This window comes from Diospyros lotus, chromosome 7 (genome assembly GCF_014633365.1).
Source record: "Diospyros lotus cultivar Yz01 chromosome 7, ASM1463336v1, whole genome shotgun sequence".
Taxonomy (NCBI): domain Eukaryota; kingdom Viridiplantae; phylum Streptophyta; class Magnoliopsida; order Ericales; family Ebenaceae; genus Diospyros; species Diospyros lotus.
This window is the reverse complement of record NC_068344.1, coordinates 3146713-3171392: the sequence shown is the minus strand read 5'-3', so window position 1 is coordinate 3171392 and position 24680 is coordinate 3146713. Positions and strand designations below refer to the sequence as shown.

The window sequence follows — 24680 nt, the reverse complement described above, 5'->3', positions numbered from 1 at the left end:
AGGTCACATCACAATTGTGTGCAGATCACAACAACAAGAAGGAGAAGCTAGAGCTACTGCTGACCAACATGAGGAGGAGGAGTTATTTTAACTCTACTCAAAAAACCATATCCATGCCTATGCCCCCAAAAAAATGCCTATGCCCCAAAACCCATAACCATACCTATGTCTCAAAACTATAAACCATAAAATGCTCATATGCCATATCCAAGACATGCCAAAATTAAAATGTTTTGCATTTGCACCCTCAAAGTCAAGGAGGAGTGTTAAATAATGACTTATGATGCTGCTGAAATAGTCAAATAAGTTAGGATTTAATGCTGACAAGGAATTGAAGTTGTCAAAGTTGTGTTAGGCTTGATTTAGTTTTCAGCTATTTTTTAGGAATTTTTCTATTATGTAACATTCAGCAGATTTGGCTGCACTTTTTATGTTTTTTCTGTTTTAAATAAGTTGTATAAATAAGTACTTTGATTATCAATAAAATTGCTTGAGAAGTTCGTAAAAATACCAACAACTTTGATGGCCATAGGGATGCACACAATGCAGTTTGTGAACTGATAGTAAGAATGGCTGGCAAGTTGAGATTTCTCACAACTCTAGCCGTAGTGGTGGCCACCATGGCAGCGGACATGCTCATCCTTGGGCAACTAATACAACCCCTAGTAGATCTTCTTAGATGGCAATCTCAAGGGAAGAGCACACTCAGTTCCTTCAATGTCGAGCAACACAACATGACATATCTATAGCATCTGTTGCTCACACCAGTAACCCCACTACTTGTTTTGCACAGTCCTCTTCTCACGGTTCATGGATTTTTTACACAAGTGCTACTAACCACTTGTCTAGTAACAATTCTCTATTCTCTTACATGCAAACTTTAGGGTCTTTACCTCCTATTACACTGGTTGATGGCTCTCAAGCACTAGTCAAGGGTATTGAGAGAGTTAAACCCTTTCCTACCTTTCCCTTGTCATTTGTACTACATTTACTACAATGTCTTTAATTTACTTTTTGTTAGTCAAATCACTTGTGATCTTAATTGTGGCATAACTTTTTGTTTAATTCTGTCTTTGTTCAAGATCGAAGGACTGGACAAGTGATTGGCACAGGGCACGAGTTTCGAGGATTACACACACTCTCTCTTCATCTATTCCCTCTATGGCTCACACTACTACTACTTCACCCCTAAAGGTACATTATCAATTTAGACACCTATCTCTGTCTAGTCTAAAGAAGATGATTCCCAATTTGTCCAATCTCCCTACCTTAGTGTGAGTCATCTCCCTACCTTATTCGTAGTCCATTCCCTAGTAGAGTCAATAAGCATGCCAGATCTCCCTTTTCAGTTGTTCATAGATGTGTGGGATCCTAGTTGTGTTCCTTCAAAATAAGTCATTATTTTGTCACATTTATTGATGGTTTAACATACTACCTAGGTACATTTAATGAAAAATCATTCAAAATTATTTTCCATCTTTACCAACTTTTGTGTTGAAACTCACACTCAATCCAATGTGTCAATTCATGTTCTTCGTAGTGATAATGCACTCGAATACTTGTTCGCACCTTTTAATCTTACATGGCCTCCAAAGGGATTCTTCACCAAACTTGTCCTAGCACCCCACAACAAAATTGGCCTACTAAAAGGCAAAATCCTCATTTAATTGAAACTACACGCACAATACTTCTCCATATGAATGTCCCTCTCTATTATTGGGATGATGCTATTTTAACAACTTGTTATTTTGATTAATCGAATGCTTTCATCCATCCTTAACGACTAGGCCCCTTATTATGTTCTTTTTTCCACAGGCTAAGATATACTCTCTTCCTCATCGTATATTTGGATGTACATGCTTTGCCCATCAACTTGTTCCTAGTTGCAATAAGTTGTCTACTCAATCTCTTAAATGTGTTTTTCTTGGTTATTCTGGTCTTTAAAAGGGGTATCGATGCTATTCTCCTGAGTTAGTTCAATATTTTGTCTCTACTGATGTTACCTTTTTTGAGTCATCCCATCCCCTTATTTTCCCTATCACCTAGGTTGTTTGAGTCAATGTCAACTAGTTTACCTTTCCCTGCCCCCTTTCTTGATCTTCCATCCTCTACTCCACCTCTACCTTCCTCTCACCTCGATCACCCTAATCTTCAAACTTATCAACTCCGTCCTTTGGCCTGTCGCCCCACCAATGAAGCAAATAGTAGACAGACCAATGGAGCAACCCGCCAATTCATTCTCCGTGCCAATTGAGCTTCATACCTTCGATTCATCTCCTTCACCTCCTAATCTTGATTTGTGTATAGCTCTTCGTAAAGGTACTCGTCAATGCACTACTAAGCATCCCATTTCAAACTTAGTTAATTATTGTGTTCTTTACCTCCTAGATATGCTGCTTTTATCTCTTTTTATCTTTTGTATCTATCCTAAGATTGTTAAAGAAACCCTTTTTCATTTAAGGTGGCGAGTTGCTATGGTTGAAGAGATGTCTGGATGTCACTGGGTGTATACTGTTAAGGTTGGTCTAGATGGCCAAGTTGATTAACTTGAGGCCCGCCTTCTTGATAAAGGGTATACTCAAATTTTTTGCCTTTGATTTTTGGGGCACTTTTTCTCTTATTGCAAAGATATCCTTTGTTCGATTATTCTTGTTTCTAATCCCATTGGCCCCTCCATCAATTTGATATCAAGAATCCATTTCTTCATGGCAACTTACAAGAGGAGGTTTATATGGAGCAACCTCCTAGTTTAGTTGCTTAGGGAGAGTCAAGATGGTGTGTTGCCTTCGAAAATCCTTATATGGCCTAAGACAGTCTCCTCAGACTTGGTTTGATAGATTCAATTCAGTTGTGCTGGAGTTTGGATTAACTCAAAGTCGGGTTGATCATTCAGTCTTTTATCTCTTTAAATCAGGTCGTCACATTCTCCTAGCGGTATATGTTGATAATATAGTTATCACAAGGGATGATGACGTTGGTATCACCAAATTGAACACACATCTCCATTAACAATTTCAAACCAAGGATTTAGGTCAATTGAAATATTTTATGGGTATTGAGGTGGCATGTTCGAAACAAGGCATTTATATTCTTAAAAGAATGTTCTAGATATGCTAGAAGAGATAGGGATGCTTCGATGCAAGCCAGTATATATCCCTATGTATCCAAATATCAAGCTATTATTGGGACAAAGGGAGCCTATTTCTAACCTTGGGTACTATGAAAAGTTGGTTGGTAAATTTAACTACCTCATAATCACCTGTCCAGATATTTCACTTACTATAAGTGGGGTAGCCAACTTCGAGATTCACCTTGTGACAATCATTGGGATGCAATGTTTTGAATCCTTCTGTGCAATAAGGGTGACCCTGGCCAAGGTGTGTTATATTGTGATAATGGGCATAGTTAAATTGTGGGATATATAGATATTAATTGGGAAGGATCCCCTAGTGATAAGTGGTCCACATCTAGAAATTGTGTGTTTGTTGGTAGTAACTTAGTCTCTTGGAAAAGTAAGAAACAACGTGTTGTTGCCCTGTCCAATGTAGAAGTTGAATATAGAGCAATGACTCTAACAACATCTAAGTTGATATTGTTGAAACAATTCATTGAGGAGTTAGCTCATTCAAGTGTATGAAGTTGGTTTGTGGCAATTGGGTTGCAATGCATATTGCTTCCAATCATGTGTCCCATGAAAGAATTAAACATATCAAGATTGACTATTATTTTGTAAGAGAGAAGTTGCTTTTTGGAGATATTGCCACATCATTTATGAGTTCTAATGATCAGAGGTCCTCATGTGAGCTACATATGCACCAAGTCTGGCATAATCAACAATTATGCTCCAACTTGAGGGAGAGTGTTAAGAGAATTATGATATTTGATTATGATCTTTATATTAAGTAACTATATATACTTAGATGATTTGTATGTATTTTGTATTATCCTTAGAATATATTGTTTTCTTACATTAAATTAGGATGCATGTATATAAATAGTTGGGCACCTCATTTATGAAATACACTTTCACAGTCTTTTATTTTACACATATGCTGGTAGCTAACCACCCAACATTCTAAGTGATACATCAAGGAATCTGCTTGGGAGAAATAAAATAGAACATGAAAATCAAGGTTCTCAGCACCAACAATAATTTAGTTCTCTCCATGGGAAGCTGTCACACAATAAAATGGGAAAAATCAAGATAGATCGAAGAAATGAACTTTTTAGTTTCAGTCTTGTTATTCATACATTTGACAAGAAAATAGAATTCTGATTTCTAACCATATCACTTGGCCAACATTGGCCTTGAGTAATAGATATATTGAAACGAGCCCATGTACAAATTCGAGACATTCACATTAAAATGAAAAGAACTCAACCTGTATCCTGTTCGGGAACTAGACTTGAAATCATATATTGGAATCTCAACTTCTTTCCCTGCCTTTAGGTCATGGATATTCCTGAGCAGCGTATCGTAGTCAGTCAAGCGTGGGTCTGTTTTAGAAAAATGAAGACCAGGAATAACCATCAGATATAAAACATAGATATATATAAATACTCAGATAAAACTTCACAAAAAGAAAGGGGAAAAAAAAAAGCATAGTCCATTCATGTGACTACCCAAGCACTTCAATTGATTTGCATTCAATGATTGAAACACTTCTCCTCTGTAAGTTCTTGTGTATTAACTGGTGCACGTAGAGGCATGTATTTACGCAATAGGTAGTAGAAGTACGTTCAATGTCCAGAGACTAAAGAAATTAATAGCCAAAATGCACATCAAAGAAACATAATTGCTAACATGCAAACATATACATGCATAATTATAAGGATCAACCTCAGTTACCAGAAAACATGAACATTTTAGAGATTTTCGGTATGCATTTTCCAGAAACAGTAAATTAATCAATAGAAAGTGATCCCATATATATATATATAATTTTGTATTCATGTCTTAAAGATTCCCTAAGGAAAAAAATAAAAAACTAAAATTTATAGAGATCTAGAACTCATGTAGTCGTACCCCACATAGTGGGATACAGGCTTGGTATGTCGTCGTTGTCTAAATTTATGGAGAGTGGATCTTTTGACAGGAACAAAACAATTGACTATGTTTTTACAATATCAGATTGGGGGAAAAGAAGCTATAGTTACCATTGCTATATGTCTTGAATTATTGAAAGAAAATTGCTTTACAAGTCTCTTGCATTCAAGTACTGTAATTTATACACTCCACTCTCTAGTCCTTTCATACCACATTTTAAACTTGAAGAAGTTTGGACTGTAAAAGTCCTTGATCTATTATTTAGATTGGACGCATATATATATTGCAAATGGTAATTGTCCCTATAGAGATAGTTAAACACAGCAAAAAACTGCCTAACTTAGGAAAACAAATAACTACATAATGAATCAATTAAATTGTCCTTATTATTTTGCTTAACTACCCAACTGTTTCTATATTTTTGCACATCATTTTCTACATGCCCCCTCAAGTTGGGATGTAAATATGAAGTAAACTCAGCTTGGATCTTCACATCTTCAAACTAAGTTTTCAATAGGTAAATCTCCAATAGATCTTTGGTATGTAGGAAATCCACCTTCAATTTTTTCTTTTTATGAAGTGCCTGTCTATTTAAGCTACTTTGAACATGTTGAGTTGCTGTCAATATTTAATTAGACGACTAAAATATTGGTGATTGAGAAGTCTACTTGACAATGCATCTGTTGTGCTCTTAGCGTCAGAATATGTCTTCTTTGTGGCATCCCAAATTTCTTGTGCCTTCTTGTGGAGGATGAGATTTTCTCCGACTTCATTAGTCATGGAATTGACAAGCCATGACATTACCATATTGTGTTCTGTCTTCCATGTCTTGTACTTCAAATCTATTGAATTCGGTTTAGGGGTGTTACAACCTAGGGATTAGAAGTGTAATAAAGGGATTGTGTAAGTGTAATAAGAGAATTGTGTAACCATGTACTAGTTAAGGGTAACTAATTGGAGGTTAGTTAGCCATCATAATTGTAAGAAAAGGGGCCTTAAGTAGGTTGTTGTAGACGAAGAACGACATCGTTGATGAATAACAGAATTCTTCTCTCTCGTTTGTCTCAATTCCTCCTTCCAGCTCTCCCGTTCTTTTCTCTTCCCTTCTTTCATTCTACTTCTCCCTAAATTTCTGTCTTCCCCCGGAATTCTTCTTGGAATTCCGCCAATTGCCCAACCCTTAACGTAAGGGCTTGTTAAGGGGCTTCACCATTAAGATAGTCATCTTTTCCTCTGCCACTTATGAACATCATAACTAAATGTCCATTAGAACTAGAAACAATAGGAACTTGAAATGAAGAAGCAGAGACTGTTGTGGTGAAGGACGCCATTGGGAAGATGGAGGAATTTTCTAATCAGAAATGCTCTGATACCATGAAGAAGTTTGGACTGTAAAACTCCTTAATCTATTATTCAGATTGGACACACACACACACACACACATATATATATATATATTACAAATGGTAACTGCCCTATGGAGACAATTAAACACAGAAAAAACTACCTAACTTAGGAAAACAAATAACTATATAATGAATCAATTAAACTATCCTTATTATTTTGCCTAACTGCCTAACTGTTCCTATATTTCTACACATGGTTTTCTACAAAAATATGTGCAACTACCATCCATTCCAGGTTTCACAAGATGAAACAATCCCTGTTTTAGGTAATATTGAACTACTGGCCAACAGGTCTCACCCCTAGCTGTCAAAGGTGCAAGATGCACCAAGTTGCAAAGAGTGATTGGAGTCGAGCCACAAGGTGTAAGCATGAGCATCATAGACACAAGGTGTACATTTATTCATAAATGTGTATAAAAAACTTATACACCATTCTTTTCAACATATAACTACAAAGAAATAAATGCATACTCATAAAATCATGAATAACAAATTACCAACCATACAATAAAAATTAGGGTAAATTCAATGCAATGCCCCTGATGTTTTGTGAAATTGCAAAAAGATACCTCTAATGTTTGAGAAAATACAATGTGCCTAAGGTTTAATGTTGTGTTGCAATTTCTCCCTTACCGTTGGTTAACTCCCATTAAACATTAAAAAATGTCCAAAACACCCTTATATTCAAAGACTTTTTCCTTATTTTTCATTTCTCTTCTTTATTTCTTTTTCTCTCTCTTAGCTAGCAACAACAGCGATGATGAAAGTGGCATTCCTTTCCCTCTCTAAGTTTCAATTGTGTAAATGATCATTCCAGATTTGGAACATTCTGAATAGTAGAGATGACAACAACTCTCCCCCTCCCCCTACGATGAACCTAGATCTAGTCTGGCTTTCGCGTCTTTCTAGATTTGGAATAATCTGAAATTCTCAACATGGGATAAAGGTGATGGTGTTAGGACCCCCATTAAACAAACTTACCAGAGAAGAAAGAAGGAGGGGAAAAGTGGTGGGGACCACAAGGGCAACCAAGTAAAATGACTCAAGGGTAAAAGAGTCACAAGTTAATTAGAAGGGAATAATCGAGCATGTGGCTGGAACGAGCAGAGGAGTGGGTATAAAAGGAAGGAGAAAAAGAGGGAGAAGCATCTGAAAAATTTGTTGAAGAAGTAGTGGGAGAGTGAGGCCCTCTCGAATAAGCTTATTTTTGTTTTCTTTCATTGTATTTGCTTATATCCATTGTCGAGGCTACTGTAATTGAGAAATTCCTACTGTTTTAGAGCTACAATTCAATCAATTGTGTAAAGGTTCTATCATTTTGGAATCAGAGCGTGATCCATGGGGGTGTCTATATCGAAGAGGGTGGGCGAGCTAGAGGGAAGATTGGAGACTTACCAACAGCCAACAGAAGGGAGGATGGATGGTCTACAGGCAGGAATGGACTCGCTTAAGACTGAGTTTCAGAGGGTGCAAGGAATCAAGAAGAGTTTAGCGATGATGCTGGAACAATTTAACTTGCTAGCGGAGAAATGGGGAAAGCAGGAGAGGGGACGAAAGGGGAAACGAGGCAAGGAAGACGTACCAGCAGACTCGTCCCTTACCATGGGAGGATCACCAGCACAGGAGGAACGTAGCTGCAAGGTCAGAACGGAGGATAAAGCTCCCTGGAGGCAAGACGGTAGAAGTCAACAGCTGGAGATGACGATCTTCGAAGGGGGCAACCCTGATGGGTGGGTTTTCAAGGCTAAAAGGTACTTCACCGTCAACTAATTAACGGAAGTCAAGAAATTAGACTCAATGGCTCTCTGTTTTGATGGGTCGGCACTCGCCTGGTTTCAATGGGAACAAAGGTGGGGTAGAGTTAGGAGCTAGGAGGAACTCAAGGCGATGCTGAGAAGACGCTTTCGATCCACGCAAGAGGGCACGATGGAGGAGAGGTTCTTGGCTCTCAGGCAGTGGGGGTCCGTCAAAGACTATCGTCTCGGCTTTGAGACACTAGCCTCACCACTTGAAGACATGCCGGAGACTTTGCTAGAGGGCCAATTTCTCAATGGATTGAAGCCGGATATTTAGGATGAAATGAGAGTGTTAAGGTCGAGTAGGCTGGAGCAAATGATGGACATGGCCCAATGGATCGAAGAGAGGAATTAGGTGGCTCGGGGAAGCCCTTCTGGTACCGGCCAGAACAGGGGACCAATTCATTCTAGCCATTCCAGTCCATCTCCGAATCACCAACAGGTGGTGATTACCCATCCCCCACCGGCGTCACCGAGATCACCGACAGCCAAAGTGTCTACCTCATACCGGTCGCCGGCTGCAGGTAAGTGGAGCACTCCCCTATTTCAAGAAGTTGAGTGAGAGTGAGTTGCAGGCCAAACGAGTGAAGGGGTCATGTTCCCCTTGTGACTAGAAGTATTCGGTGGGCCATAAATGCAAGAATAGGGAGCTACAAGTGATGGTGATTTATGAGGAGGAAAGAGATGAGGAAGAAGAAGAGATAGAGGAGGCTGAAATAGGGGATAATTCAGGGGAAGGGGGAGACCCGGTCAAATTAAGGGAGGTGGTGGAGCTATCCCTCAACTCGGTAGTGGGATTAACTCCCCATGAAAGTAAAAAAGGAAGTGGGGGGACAAGAGGTGGTGGTCTTAATTGATAGTGGGGCTTCCCATAATTTTATAGCAGCTGAATTGGTGCAAAAATTAGGGCTGACCCGAACACAAACAAGAGGATATGGGGTGATCATGGGGTCGGGTATGGTTGTTCAGGGGGCGAGAGTGTGTAAGAAAGTAGTCTTAATGCTGCAAAATATAGAAATAGTGGAGGATTTTCTGCCATTGGAGCTGGGGAGTTTAAACGTGATCCTCAGAATGAAGTGGTTAGCTTCCCTAGGGGAGACCCAAGTTGATTGGGGCTCATTGGTGATGAGATTTAAGGCAGGGGGCCCACCGTGACACTACAAGGGGATCCCAGCCTTAGTAAGACCTTGGTAACATTGAAATCGATGATGAGGGCATTCAGAGAAAATGGGGAAGGGGTGCTATTTGAATTGGGGAGTTTAACTGCTACAAAAAACAATGCTGGAGGGGCAGTTCCAGACAGCTTGCAGGAGCTACTCACAGAGTTCAAACAAGTGTTTGAGGAGTTAGGGAATCTTCTCCCGCACCGGAAGCAGGACCATGTGATTACACTACAACCGAGGGTGCCACCAGTGAATGTTTGGCCTTATCGGTATCCCCACTTTCAAAAAGATGAGATTGAGAGGCTGGTTAGTGAGATGTTGGCAGCAAGGCTTACCAGGCCAAGTGTAAGTCCATTTTCCAGTCCAGTATTGTTGGTCAAGAAGAAGGATGAAGGTTGGAGATTTTGTGTTGACTACAGAGCTTTAAACAAGGTAACCATTCCCAATAGATTTCCCATTCCAGTTATTGAAGAATTATTGGATGAATTGAATGGGGTTGTTGTTTTTTCCAAGTTGGACTTAAAATCAAGGTGTAATACCCCGAGAGCTCAGAGAAGTTAGTATATATCGAGGATAGTGTAAGAAAAAAAACAACACCAGCTGGATACCTTTTGGGCTGAATGTTGGCAAAGAACTCCCAAGTTAAGCGTGCTTGACCTGGGATAATCCAGGGATGGGTGACCCCCCGGGAAGTTCATGTAGGCCCATTAGGATAAGTTGTTCCGGTCCTTCCTATCGCTCGATCGGGATGTTACAAATGGTATCAGAGCCGACCCCCGAGCCTCTGAGCGCGGTGGTGGGGCAAACCTCAGCGAGGAGGCTGAGTCCCGAGGGGGGTGTGTGTAGGCCCCTATGGGGGGTGCATGTAGGCACCTTAGGCGAATCCCACATCGGCCATGCAAAGGGGGAGAGATCTAGGACCAGTTGTAAAGTCGCATGACGGGGACGTCATGTGCTTAAGGGGGAGAGAATGTAATACCCCGAGAGCTCAGAGAAGTTAGTATATATCGAGGATAGTGTAAGAAAAGAAACAACACCAGCTGGATACCTTTTGAGCTGAATGTTGGCAAAGAACTCTCAAGTTAAGCGTGCTTGACCTGGGGTAATCCAGGGATGGGTGACCCCCCTGGGAAGTTCGTGTAGGCCCATTAGGATAAGTTGTTCCGGTCCTTCTTATCGCTCGATCGGGATGTTACACAAGGTATCATCAAATACGAATCAATCCTAAGGACATTCCTAAGACCGCCTTTCGCACACATGAGGGGCATTATGAATTCTTGGTTATGTTGTTTGGGTTAACTAATACCCCCGCCACATTTCAATCCTTGATGAATGAGATCTTTAAGGAGCAACTGAGGCAATTTGTTTTGGTATTTTTTTATGACATTTTGGTTTACAGTAAGGATATGGCTAAGGATATGGCCGAGCACAAGGAACATTTAAGGTGTGTTTTGGGGCTACTAGCAGTGCATTGACTATATGCTAATGCGAAGAAGTGTCCGTTTGGGTAGTGAGAGATTGAGTACTTGGGACACGTCATTTCTCACGAATGGGTGGTTGCAGATAACTCTAAAATTAAGGTAGTCATGGAATGGCCTAGTCCTAAATCCTTATGGGAGCTTCGGGGATTCTTGGTCTTAGGGGGTATTATCGGAGGTTTGTGAAAAATTATGGGAAGCTATCATAGCCATTGACAGACCGCCTTTGGAAGGGGAATTTTTTCTAGGATGAGTTAGCAGAACAGACCTTCCAATCTCCTAAAAGAGTGATGATCGAACTTCCAGTGTTGGCCTTACTAGATTTTTCCAATGAATTCGTTGTGGAGACTGATGCATCCGGGCACAGTTTGGGAGCTGTTTTGATGCAGGAGCAACGACCTATCACTTTTTTCAGCCATTCCCTAAATCCCAAATGTCGACAGAGGTCAGTGTATGAGAGGGAGCTGATGGCCATGGTATTTGCGATGAGGAAGTGGAGACACTATTTGATTGGGCGGAAATTTGTTATTCGAACAAATTAACGAAGCTTAAAGTTTTTAATGGAACAAAGGGTGCTCAGTCCGGAGTGTCAAAAATGGGTCATGAAGTTGATGGGATATGATTGTGAGATTCAATATCGACCCGAGTTGGAGAACCGGGCAGCGGATGCCCTCTCATGCCTCAAATCTCCCGTTTCATTATTGACTCTCATCATTCCCCAAGTGGTGCAGCTTAACCAACTTAAGAAGGAGGTGGAGGAGGATGCGACACTCCAACTAATAGTTAAGGAGGTGAAGGCTGATCCCACTAGAAAACCTAGGTTTACCCTCGTAGATGGTCATTTGTTGTTCAAAGGGAAGTTGTATCTACCTAAAGACTCCACCTTGATTCCTTTAATGCTGAAAGAGGGGCATGATGGGCAGATTGGAGGCTATTCCGGGGTTCTCAAGACCTATAAAAGGATCTCTTCGAACGTGTATTGGGTGGGGATGAAGAGGGATATTCAACAATATGTTCGTAATTGCCCTGTGTGCTAACAGAATAAATATGAAGCGTTATCACTTGGTGGGTTGCTGCAGCCGCTTCCAGTTTCGCACCAAATTTGGGAGGACGTGTCCATGGATTTCATTGAAGGGTTGCCAATGTCAGGGGGGAGGGATACAATAATGGTGGTGGTTGATCGGTTAAGCAAATACGGACATTTCATTATTGTAAAACACCCATTCACAACCGCAAGCATAGCAGGGATCTTTGTGAAGGAGGTTGCTAGGCTACACGGGGTTCCAAACTCTATCGTCTCCGATAAAGATAAAATTTTTGTAAGTCATTTTTAGGAGGAGCTATTCCGATTGCAGGGAACTCAACTAAACAAGAGCAACTCCTACCATCCACAGTCCGATAGACAAACGGAGGTCCTATACCGCACCTTGGAGACCTATCTTCATTGTTTTTGTTCATACAAACCTAAGGCATGGTGCAGCTGGTTGCCATGGGTCGAACATTGGTACAATACTTCCTTTCATGCATCCCCAAAATTAACTCCGTTCCAGATTGTCTATGGGCGTGAACCTCCCCCATTATTGAGATTTGAGAAGGGTACTACAGCAATTTCTGCAATCGAACAGCAACTGTTGGAGCGGGACTCAATTCTCGATGAATTGCAGTCCCAACTATTGAAGGCTCAAGTTCGGATGAAGGAAATAGCATATAAGAAGCGGCGAGATGTGTAGTTTGACGTGGGCGATATGGTTTATGTAAAAATTCGGCCTTATCGACAAAAGATGTTGGCGAATAGACTGAATGAGAAGTTATCATCGAGGTTCTATGAGCCTATTCCAGTGGAGAGAAGGATCGGGAATGTGGCCTACAAGCTGACCTTACCACTTTCTAGTGCTATCCACCCTGTGTTCCATGTGTCGCAGCTGTGCAAGGCAGAAGGAGCAATTAGGGAAACCCTTGAAATTCCTTATCAGCTTTTAACTGAGCTGGAAATGAAAGTGTCACCGGAATTTCTGTTGGGAATAAGGCCAGGCACAAGGAAAATTTTAAGGAACCTTAATGTCCTTATTCAATGGAAGGGGTTGCCCTCATTGGAAGCAACATGGAGCCTTACCATCAGATTCTACTTCAATGTCCAGAATTCCACCTTGAGGACAAGGTGAGACTTATGGGCGGGAGTGTTGTTAGGACCCCCACTAAACAAACTTATCAGAGAAGAAATAAGGAGGGGAAAAGTGGGGGGGACCACAAGGGCAACCAAGTAAAATGACTCGAGGCTAAAAGAGTCACAAGTTAGTTAGAAGGGAATAATCGGGCATGTGGCCAGAACGAGCAGAGGAGTTGGTAAAAAAGGGAGGAGAGAAAGAGGGAGAAGCATCTGGAAAATTTGTTGAAGAAGTAGTTGGAGAGTGAGGCCCTCTCGAATAGGCCTGTTTTTGTTTTCTTTCATTGTATTCGCCTATATCCATTATTGAGGCTACTGTAATTGAGAAATTCCTACTGTTTTAGACCTACAATTCAATCAATTGTGTAAAGGTTCTATCAGATGGTTTGGCGAAGATGAAGGCAATGGTTCAATAGAGACAACGACAACAATAAGTCTCTCTCCAAATGATCGCCAGCAACCATTGATTGCTTGTTTTTTTTATTTTGTTTTTTAAAATCAAAGGAGACGGGCGTGAGAAAGAGAAGAATGAGGAGAGAGATGAAAGGTAAAATGGTCTTTTTGTTTAACAGCAGAGGTAATTATTGCTATTTCTCAAACATCAAGTATGATTCTTGCAATTTTGCCAAACCTCAGGGGTATTCTTTGCAATTTACCCTAAGAACTAATATCATTTCAACAAAGTACAATAAATCCAGAACATCAACAAGAAGCATCTATTCAAATTTCAACACAATTTAGACAAATTCATAAAATGAAGAGAAGAAAAATGCAATACAATTTTTTTTCTAATTAAAATGAAAAACAATTTTCAAACATAACAAATCACAAGTAATTTTTAAATCATTGTCTATCTTCTCAATTCACATGTTAACAATTGCACACTATACTCATTTCTCAATCCTAGTCATCAAATTGAACTTCAAACCTAAATGTAATAAAAATAAATAAACATGTAGTTTTATAATGGCAAAAAAATTAGTTTCATAAAGCTGTACTAAAGAAAAACAACACAACATTAGAAAAATTAAAAGGAAAAATAGAACAAGAGACTAGAAGAAAGAAAGAAGCAAAAAAAAAAAAAGAATAGTTGAAGATGTGAATAGTGAATATTCCGTGCAAAACAGTTAACATTAATCACAGAACACTATAATTGAGTATAAAAAAAAATAATACAACACTATAAAAGAAGACATTACCAAGGGTGGGCCTCCACAAACATGTTTCATCAACAAAAAATGGATGTCAAGAGACTTATGTAGGTGATTCTAAGACTTTTTCTATGACAACTAGATTGTATCAAGGATACAAATTAAGCCCTTTTTGTTTTTGTAATGGACGAACTTACAAAACACATCCAAGAAGAAGATCACTGATATATACTATTTGCAGATGACATTATCTTGGTTAATGAGATAAAAGAATCCATGAATTTTAAGCATGAATTATGGAGAAACACTTTAGAATGAAATGGAGTAAGTTTATAACAAAAGAAATAGAGGAAAACAAAAGAAAACTTTGTGTAAAACTCTTAAACACGGCATGGTATATAATAGCATTGCAAAAGATATTGGAAGTCTAGACAAGTAGACAACCCCACCCTGTGATAATTAAGGCTTGTGCTTGTTATTTGGTGTTATAGTTAATTTTCTTCGCATTCATTACTATTCTTTAATCCACACTTAGGCAATCATTGCCTGTATTTCCCAACAAAATACCATCAAAATTGCCTCAACACTAGGAGTACCAAAATTATAACATCACAGGTCCTCACCCAAAATAGCTAAAGGTGAAACTTTTGGGTGCTTGATACCAAGTAACATACCTAAAACCTCCCCAATAGACGAATGATGTAGAATTGGGTCATCACAAACTCCCCTCTTTTAACCCTAGCATCCTTATCAAACCAGAAATCCTATATCTTAATCTGACAAAAGTCAGTTACAAACACTTTCTTGACCTAAGCCCACACAATAGTGGTCCCAGTTTGGCTCTAATGCCACTTGTAACACATAGGTCCTCACCCAAAAGGGCTAGCTGAAGGTGAATTGTGAGTTCCTACGACCAGATACTGTACTCAAGTCAAGACTACCACTGTGGGATAGGATCAGACAAAAGCACTACCATTTTCCTTCTCCCAAACATTTAAACTAAAAAGAAATTACTAACTCTCTTGAACCACAAATCAATAGTAATTCCAATCTTTTTGAATCAATTTTCATTATAAACCTTAAAAACCTATTTATGGTGGATTCTTTTAGGTTCAAAAGTTCTTTTTTCCACTTGGAATTTAAGAATCCCAATAAGAGTTGGACTAAATGAATGCCACTACCTTAATTTATTCACACAATTTATTACTTTAATGAAATATGAAATTCCACAACCCCAATGGAAATCAATCTCCCATGGGCAGTGGATCACACAAATCTCTGGTTCCACACCTATGGTTAAAGGGAAAGTTAAACATTACTCATCAACTAGAGCCCATTCTAGCTATGCCCCTACAAAGCTCAAGCTTGTCTCTTGGACGGTCGCATCTTTATCTTCATGTCAAAAGGATTCTTCTCAACATGAATCTTCTTTAGTTTTCAATAGTTGTTTTTTTATCACTTTATATATCCAATGAAAGTAAATTTCAAATGTGTTAGCTCCAAGAGTGGTACATGGAATCCTTGCTCAAGTTGATCATAATTTGGCCATATCATAAAACACCACATACTCTTCTAGCACAATATTAAGCTCTTGGTGAACTCATTTCATCCATAGCATCTCTTTCCTTGCTCCAACAAGAGTGATATAATCTACCCTAATTGTAGATAAAGTAAAAAAGTTCTTGGTTTAGACTACCAATATACAATTCCCTTTGCAAAAGTGATTAGGGATACAGAAGTAGATTTTCTACAATCAAGGTAGCCTGCCAAGATACAACTACTTTTCCATTAATTTCATTTAATTATCATCATTTTAAAAAAAATATGTAACAATTATAATTAATTACAATTTTGTTTGCTGACTGAAGTTGTTAATGTAGATTTCATTAATTAATCAATTACACTGGATTAAAAAGCACATAAAGATATCAATTATAGTGTTTTTTTGAAGTAGCTTTTCAAATCCCTTCAAGGTTAATAAAGTCCATTCACCCAATACAACAGCTTTGAATACCTTTCTCAGTGAGGTCAACAAAGTAGGTTAAATAAGTTGGTGGAAACTCATAGCAGGTAACATAATTTTAGAAAATTAGGGTAATTTTTGTATCTGTCAGGGATTAGAGAGGGTCCATACAAATAAAAATCAAAACCAAAATCAAAAGGCTAAGCATGATGATGGCAACAATGATGGTAGCTCTGTCTTTAAGTTTCAAATTTGAGTGTGATCAAATTATTATTAGTATTTTTTATTAAATAGCCATCCTAGTCAAAGGCACTGTTCAGAATCTGTAATAGATCACTTATGGTTTGGCTAAACCTTCCAGTTTCTTATCTATAATAACCTAAAATGATCATTGAAGCAAATAGAGAGGAGAGAAAATATAGTCCAAAAATCAGTGTACTATCAGATTAATCTAAAAAAAAAAAAGAGGATACCATCAAAGTTGTCATCAATGATTCGGCTAGAGTCATTGTAATTGTCCATTGATATGACAGCAATGCTGGGCAAAAAGTTGAGGATCTTTTCAGTAAATACAGTCTTCCCAGCCCCAGATGGACCAGCCAAACCAACTAGTATCAGTCCATCACTCTTTTGAGCTAACAATTGGCAGGCGCGAACAACGATAAAGAAACCCTTTTCAAATGATAGAGAATCTTGGATGGGTACAATCTCGTAACGATCACAATCTTTTCGCTTAATCAACCGAACCTGATCTTTCAAGAGACCTGGCTTTCTATGATTTGATTCACCACCAGAAGAACCGTGAGCCATAGCAAAAATTGCTACCTCAACCTGATTAAAAGAAATAGCAAACCAGTTATAGACCAAACTAAGTAAATTGGAAATAAAGGCGCATCAGATGCATTGCTTGTATCAAGGGACACCACCCTGATATCAATTGATCAGATGTTGGACATCTCAGACAACTCAAAATGCATTAACACTTAAAACAGCAATCAACTTAATGGAGACGGTGTCAGTAATGACTAAGAGAATACAAGTACAACCAAGTCTATATTATTCATTATCCCGTTGCCCTCATTTCTGACAGACAAAATAAAAGGATATGGAGATACTAAATTGATTGCTACAGAAACACAATCTACCAATGTCACAAGCAATGGAATGAAGCAATAGACACACAAAAACAATTTGTATAAACAGAAGCATTAGGGTCATGGTACTAAAATGATACACCATGTTTCTCGGACAATAATCTAGTTGGACATTCCATACAAGCATGTCTCCTTGTGGAAAAGGAACTGAAAGCCATTTCTGTAAGCATAACAAAGTACTTGAAGAAAGGCATACAGAAGCACCATGAATCTTATAATCATACGCTAACACTACATATAGATGTGTATATATGCGGGAAGAAATATATATATATATATATATATGATAATCTGAAAAAAATAATAATAATTAGATAAATTAGGATAAATAACCAAAGTGTATAAAAAAATTAAGATAAATCCTACTAAAAGTTGAATTTTTGAAATGTTAATCCTTAGCTGAATCACATATTCAGGATACCAAAAATAAGAGATTGGAAATCAAGAATGGTTGTATCACAACAGATGAGGATTCAAAAGAGAGAAATCCACGCACTTACGGTAACAACTTAGAATCAAATTGAATTAGGACTAACAATCTATAGAAATCCAGGCTGGGGGTTAGAAAGCTCACACAGCAATTGAAACAAATTACAAAACACAGAGGGGGGAAAAGGATTGGCAATGACCTGTGAAGAGAAGAAGAGTTGTTGATCGCAAGTTCGATTTCGGTTAAGATGTTTTGCTCATAAAGTTCTCAGTTTCTGTCTCTTTATTAAACGAGTTTCTATACCTAGCAACCAAATTAAGCCCACCCACAGCCTCTGTTCCTTATTGTTAAGCAAACAAACCGAACAAGCAACTGAAAGCCATGGAACCCTTTATTCTCCTTTTCCTCTTCGCTGTTCATCACCGCCCAACGATGTGACGAATAGTTTTAACCCATAATAGTTGTTTAGTGCAGATTTCCACCACACCCACAATTGATCGGGGCTTTCGTTTTGATAACCCTAGCTGCAGTGCTTACGAACCCTTTCCACTTTTGATTGCCCCTTCTGCAAACACTGCGAATCAATGCAAAGGATCAGATTATATATGTATACATTTACAGAAGCTTAAATCGCATGTCTTCACTATGCCGAAAGCCCACCACTTTTAAGATCAGTTACACCAGTAAATGAAAAATAAACAAGACGTTTGACAAGATGAGATTATCAACATCAATCCAATTCAACGGGAAAGGAAGCAGAAAGGGGGAGGGTCCCCAGTACGATCAAGTGTTATTTCGATCTAATATCTAGAAACCCACTTTAACAAGCAACAAAAATCAATTGAAGAAACTAGGCATGACCCATACCCATTACACAAGATGCGGCGAACAACAACACCCGGTTAATAGAATAGACCAAAATCAACGCGAATCAGTAGAAGAAGATAGTGATCGAGTCACACAACGAGGTAAGCAAGACTACCACTAAAGTCTTCTTATTTGTGGGCTCTAAGTGTGTATATAGAATCATGCAGTACATTACTTTTGTACATCTTGAACTATACAAAAGGGTATTATAACTAAAATATCCCTTGTCTCCATACTCATCACGCGCCTCTATGCACCTTATGAAGGACATTTTTATTATTAGCATATATTTGTGTAGCTCAAAATATACACAAAGGTATATCAATAGCATTATTTGTGTATATATATATATTTCTTTTTTACTATTTTTTTAGTAAAAAGAAATAAGATTTTCTCTTATTTTTTGGGAATGAAAATTTTGTAAATTTCACATAATCAACCATAGTTCATATATTTGTTGTAAAATAATAAGTTCAAAAGTAAATTTAATATTTTTTTTAATTCAGTATAAATTTGATAGTCTCATCAAAGTTTGGTATTACATTAACATTGTAACCTTACTTTTATTATTTTGAAAAATAAAATAGAAAATAATTTTTCAATTATTCATTCTTATTTTCAAACAATTTAAAAGTAACAAAAATATGTTTCATAATTTTTATTTGATTTTGACTCTCCTCTTGTCCCCGATATCCTTTTATTACTAACAAATAACAATTAAAATTCCCAACAACCCTCACTAACAGTGTCGATTGGTATTTTTTAATAACTATATTTTCGCTACCAATAAATAATAATAAAAAACACCAACAACTCTCATTGAAGGTGTCGATTGGCGTTTCTTAACAACTATCCTTCCGCTACCAACAAATAACAATCAAAATTATCAACAACTCTCATTACTGATATCAATTGATGCATCTCAATAAATAATTACAAGAGTCTCCGATTATTAGTATTGAAAAAGAGATGGGAGCACAAATTTAAAACAAAAAATAAATCAATATCGTTCGACAACGTGCTAAGTTTTTATTTTTATAAACACAAAACTAAAAAAAAAAACTAAAAACTCCATCACAGCCCCAAGCCAACAAATGCACAAGTCCGACACCCAACTGATGTGAGAGCTAAGTGAAATTGACATACTCATCTAGGGAGGCCAATTTATTGGCATCTGTGAATTGATCTTTGGTAAGGGTTATTCGGGTTATTGAGATTTGATATTTAAAAATTGACTTTTAACAATAACTAAAATTCATATGAATAAGTTAGGAATAACCCATTACACAAAATGAGATAAACACAGAAACCCAATTGATAGAATAGACCAAAATCAATTCAATCAGCTGTAGAAGATATTGATAGAGTCATACAACAAGTTCAGCAAGACTATCATTGAAGTCTTCCCATGGGCTCTATATATGTGTATGTGTATATGTATTTTATACTTCACGTAAAAAATAGGTAATTTTTTACTATTTTTTGGGAATTGTGTACTTTTTAATAAATGTTATTTTTATTATTTTGTCATTTAATTTGTTATTCTGTAATTTAATGATCACCCATCACACTTCGTCTGCATGGTTGTTAGAACCATTTCTTTGTACCATATGGGTCCATCCTTATTCAATCTTATTTATATGTGTGTGAAAGGTAGAATTGTACGTTCTTTGTACTCTAAGAAGTAATGGCATTGGCTGTTAGATTTGCAATTCAGTGTCACCCTATCCAACTCACAAAACAAAAACTCCAAACCATATATCATAGTTGAAATGGACGTGCATGCAAAGAGCCAAAAATTACCAAGTTAAACAAACCAATTCATCACAGCCTCAGCTTCTAAACACTGCCAGATGCTATGATGCATGGCAACGCCTCGCCAGTGCTCTTTCAGAGCTTCTGAAATGTTTTTTATACTGAACCGTTGAGGAAACATTAAAAAAATATATGTATATTTTTGGGTCATTTTTATAATTTTAACAAATTTTCAGAGGCCTTTTATATTAAAAAAATTATCGAGAACCTATTTCCATCCACGAAGAGATAACTAGGTTAGAGACGGAATTTTTTCAAAAAAAAAAAAAAATTATCTATATTATATAATATAAAAATGTAGGGGAATTTTTTATATTATAATATATAATATAAAATTTATATATTATATATTAACTTTTAATGTATATTTTTTTATATTAAAAAATATATTTATAAAAAATCTCTTTTTTTTTATGTACATGTTTTTCTTGCGTTTATAGTTTCTATTTTTCTTTTAAAATATCGTTTTCTTATTTTCGTTTCGTATCATATTTATTTCTCATTTTTATTTTCAAACAACTTATGTCGGATGTATCTTCATCTAAAATAACTGACACGAGTTCAAACAATTATCTACATACAAATCCTTAAGGAACTAATTAATTAAGGAAACCTTAGCAAATAATCCACACCCACAAAATCAATGGGAAATCCCTAGCTATTAAATGATTGGTACCATTAACAATCAATTAATGGTTGTGCCTATTCATTGTCTCACTACTGTAACTCACATTAAAGTTCATAGAAGTTTTATTGAAACACAAGTGTAGAACATGAACACTTTTGTCTAATAAAATCACCACAACAACATTTAAGAAGGATAAATATAGGTGGTATTCCGATTTGATTTGATAGTTAGAAATCGACTTTAACAAGAAATCAAAAAATTAACTGAATAAATTAGAAATAATCCATTATATAAAAATGGGACGAACAATAAAACTTAATTGATAGAACGGACCAAAATCAATCCAATCAGTAGAAGAAGATATTGATCAAGTCACACAACGAGCTCAGTAAGACTACCACTGAAATCTCCCCATTTTTAAAGTGTTTATAATTTTTGAAATATAGTTAATAATTTAAAAAGAAGCATTAATAATTTCTTGAAGAATTATTATTAATTTTGTAAATATTAAAATTAAGTGTCAAAATTGAATGTAGACTTAATATTACAAAAAATGATAGAATAGTAACTTTTCACAATTTTGAATTTTTGGGGTTGGAAAAAACATAGGAGAAATATTTATTACAATAATAAAAAAGGGAATTTTGGTAGTTTGAACTAGCAAATTAAATATATTATATTTAATTTATTTATATGAAAAATGTTATAATTAATGATATTGTATTTTTTGAAAAGCCTAAATAATGAAACATAATTAAGTGGAGATATCAAATCAATAAACAACACAATATCATTCCTCAATGAGTATTTTGTTAATAAAAATAAGGAATAGTTGAAAGAGAAGAAAAATAGGAAATAGCTGTTTTTTTTTTTTTGAGTGAAGGAAATAAATTGGAGTGATTAGCGTAATAAATTTTTATGGACATGATTACGAAGGTTCTTCCTTATTAGAGAATATTTAATTCGATTCATATCTAAGGGTGTGCTAACAATCGGTTCAGTTACTGAACCAATCGAAGTTTAAAAACTAAAAAAATTGAATTGAGTTAAAAAATCGAATTGAACTAATCAAATTAACCAAAAAATTGAACAAACTAAAAATAAAAAAAAACTAACAAAAAGAAAAAATGAATCGATTGAATAAATCAAGCAAACACAAAAAACCCAATCCAATCGAAGACTGAACGAGCCAAAAAAATTGAATATTTAAAAAAATTGAAAAAATCGACACAACTGAAAACTACAAAAGTAATCGAAAAACCAAATTAAAAAAATCAAATATAAGAACATATAACTATCAAAACGACATTGTTTTAAAGTTCGATTATTTTTACCAAAAAAACGAATCAAAACCGAATACCCAAACTTTTGCAAAAAGTTAATCGAACCAAACCGATACAAGAAAAAAATTGAACCAAACCGACAAATTCAATTAATTCAATTTGGTTAGTTTGAGTAGACCGAACTTTTGCTCTCACTTAATCACTTATTCATAACTACTATCAATAAGTATGTCAATGGGTCTCAATTATTCATTTAAAATTAAAAATAAGTATAAAATTTGGAATATAAGGATAAAGTTTATTTGAAATTTGTTAAAACAAATATGTAAATGGCCAATGGGTCACAATTACCCATTTAAAATTAAGATAGGTATAAAATTAAGATATTATATAATTGGGTAAATGAGCGACCCATTATCATTTTAATTGTCAAGAAAATATACTCAATCTCATCGCAACGCTCATTTTAGCATCATAAATTTGGGTTATTCCATAAATAAACTAAAATTTGAGATTTGAATCCTAAATCTAAATTATCAAAAAAAAAAAAACACTCCGAAACTGCTAAACTAATACCAAAATGATAACAAAATTTGGATTAAGGTCTTATTTGGAAGCTGAAAATGTCATATAGGAGTTTGAAAAAACTAGCAAGAAGGACAATCATCTAAGATTGCAGTGGTTGGAGCTTCAATTCAAGATGTCAAACACTTACTAAATTCATGTTTGAATTTGTGAATCCCTTTGCATTGTTTTCATGCTATTTTCTAGATGCAGTTAGCATTTCTTTCATCAAGTTTGAAATTAAATATAAAGTCAACTATAAAATTATTTGATTCAAGAAATTAGATTGAATATCGGGTTTTATTATGAACTTGTTTTGGGTGTTTAACCAATATTTTAAATTTTTATTTATTTTTTGATTTAAAAGTAACATTAATGCATTTAATAACTATCATTTGTTTTAAGCATCGATATTTAGTTTATTACATAATTCTTTGAGTTTGACAAGTATTTGTGGGTCGGGATGGGTGTTCGTTGTTATCCTTAAAAGAGTTATTTGGGCGACGATGGATTGTCGAAAAAGAGTAAGGGACAGAAAGAAAATAGTAAAAATTACAAAGAAATAAAAATAATTAGGATTTTTTTTATGAAAATGTCCATTGAATCTCGCAGCTAACTTTTTCTTTTGCAAATTTAAGTTACTTTAAAAGCTCTAGAGTTGAACAATAAAAAAACTAGTGTGCACTTAAGAAAAATATAAAAAATGCATCCAACTCCCTAACTACTCTCTTCCAACTCCATCATATTTTGTTAACATCTTTCTCTTATTGACACCACCACCATCGTCGCGTGCTCATATCTCACATTTTATTATTAAGGTCTTTTTCTTATTTTTTCTTCAATTGAAACGGCTACATCATAGTCATCATTGTTGCTTGTTCAAATCTCATCTCCCATTATCGATGTCCACTACTCTTTCCATTTCTCTTTCTCAATCAACATTGCTACCATTGTTATTGCATGGTCAGTTCTTTCGATCTTATTCTTTTTCCTTTTTCACACTTTTTTTCTTTGATAGTCTTCTGTCATTTTTTTATTTTTTAACCATAATTATGTTTGAATCATGTTAGATGTACAATCTTTTTGTACATCATGGGTTACATAAGAGGATATTATGATCAAAATATCCTGCACCTCATGAGGGACTTTTTTGTTATTGATACACCATTATATAATTTAAAGTGTACACAAAGGTATACTAATAGTATTTTTCATTATGTTTATATTTATTTTTTAATTATATTTTTTTTTACTAATTAACTTTTTTTTAGTGTAATTGAATTTTTCTTTAACCTAAAAAAAAACAAAAAACAAATTCAAAGGAATCAAATCATTGGTGCAATGTGTTGGCCCACGAACTGCCCCCCCCCCCCCCCCCCCCCAATTCAAATCTCATTCACTTGAGGACAGAATCTGATTCCAATTGAATGGATACGCGCAGGGCAGGGTACAACCTGAAAACCACAGAGCGACTTGATTCCCTTTGCAAATTGGGGATGGTACAGACCCACAACACATGGGACCATCTGACCATGAAAGAAGGGTACCTTGTAGTAGCCCACATGGGCAGCCCAATTGATTAAGAAAGGGGCACAAAATACTTTTCGAGATAAATTTTAGATTAAGACTGAGGATCGAGTCTCGCAAGCGGTAATGTGAGGGTATCTTTCTCCAAAGTGAGGGGGTTCCTTATGCGCGGTGAGCTCAGGTCTAACCACTGCGTCCGGTTGGATCACCATGATTAACCTCCCCCACATCCTGTCAGGTCGGG

General features: G+C 36.4%; 1 protein-coding gene across 4 annotated transcripts in view; it reads right to left on the bottom strand.

The window, feature by feature from the left end:
* LOC127806325 (inorganic pyrophosphatase TTM2) overlaps positions 1-18755 on the bottom strand; it is a 38906-nt gene extending 20151 nt beyond the window's left edge. Inside the window, exons 1-4 of one of the 4 annotated variants that reach the window (XM_052343548.1) lie at positions 18620-18755; positions 17952-18326; positions 16642-16999; positions 4383-4497 (exon numbers count right to left, since the gene is read on the bottom strand). In XM_052343548.1, the coding sequence (XP_052199508.1) occupies positions 4383-4497; positions 16642-16978 (452 nt within the window). In that variant the 5' untranslated portion in view covers positions 16979-16999; positions 17952-18326; positions 18620-18755. The other 3 variants (XM_052343549.1, XR_008024405.1, XM_052343550.1) reach the window with 3 other exon arrangements.
* Between the last annotated feature and the right edge of the window lie 5925 nt (positions 18756-24680).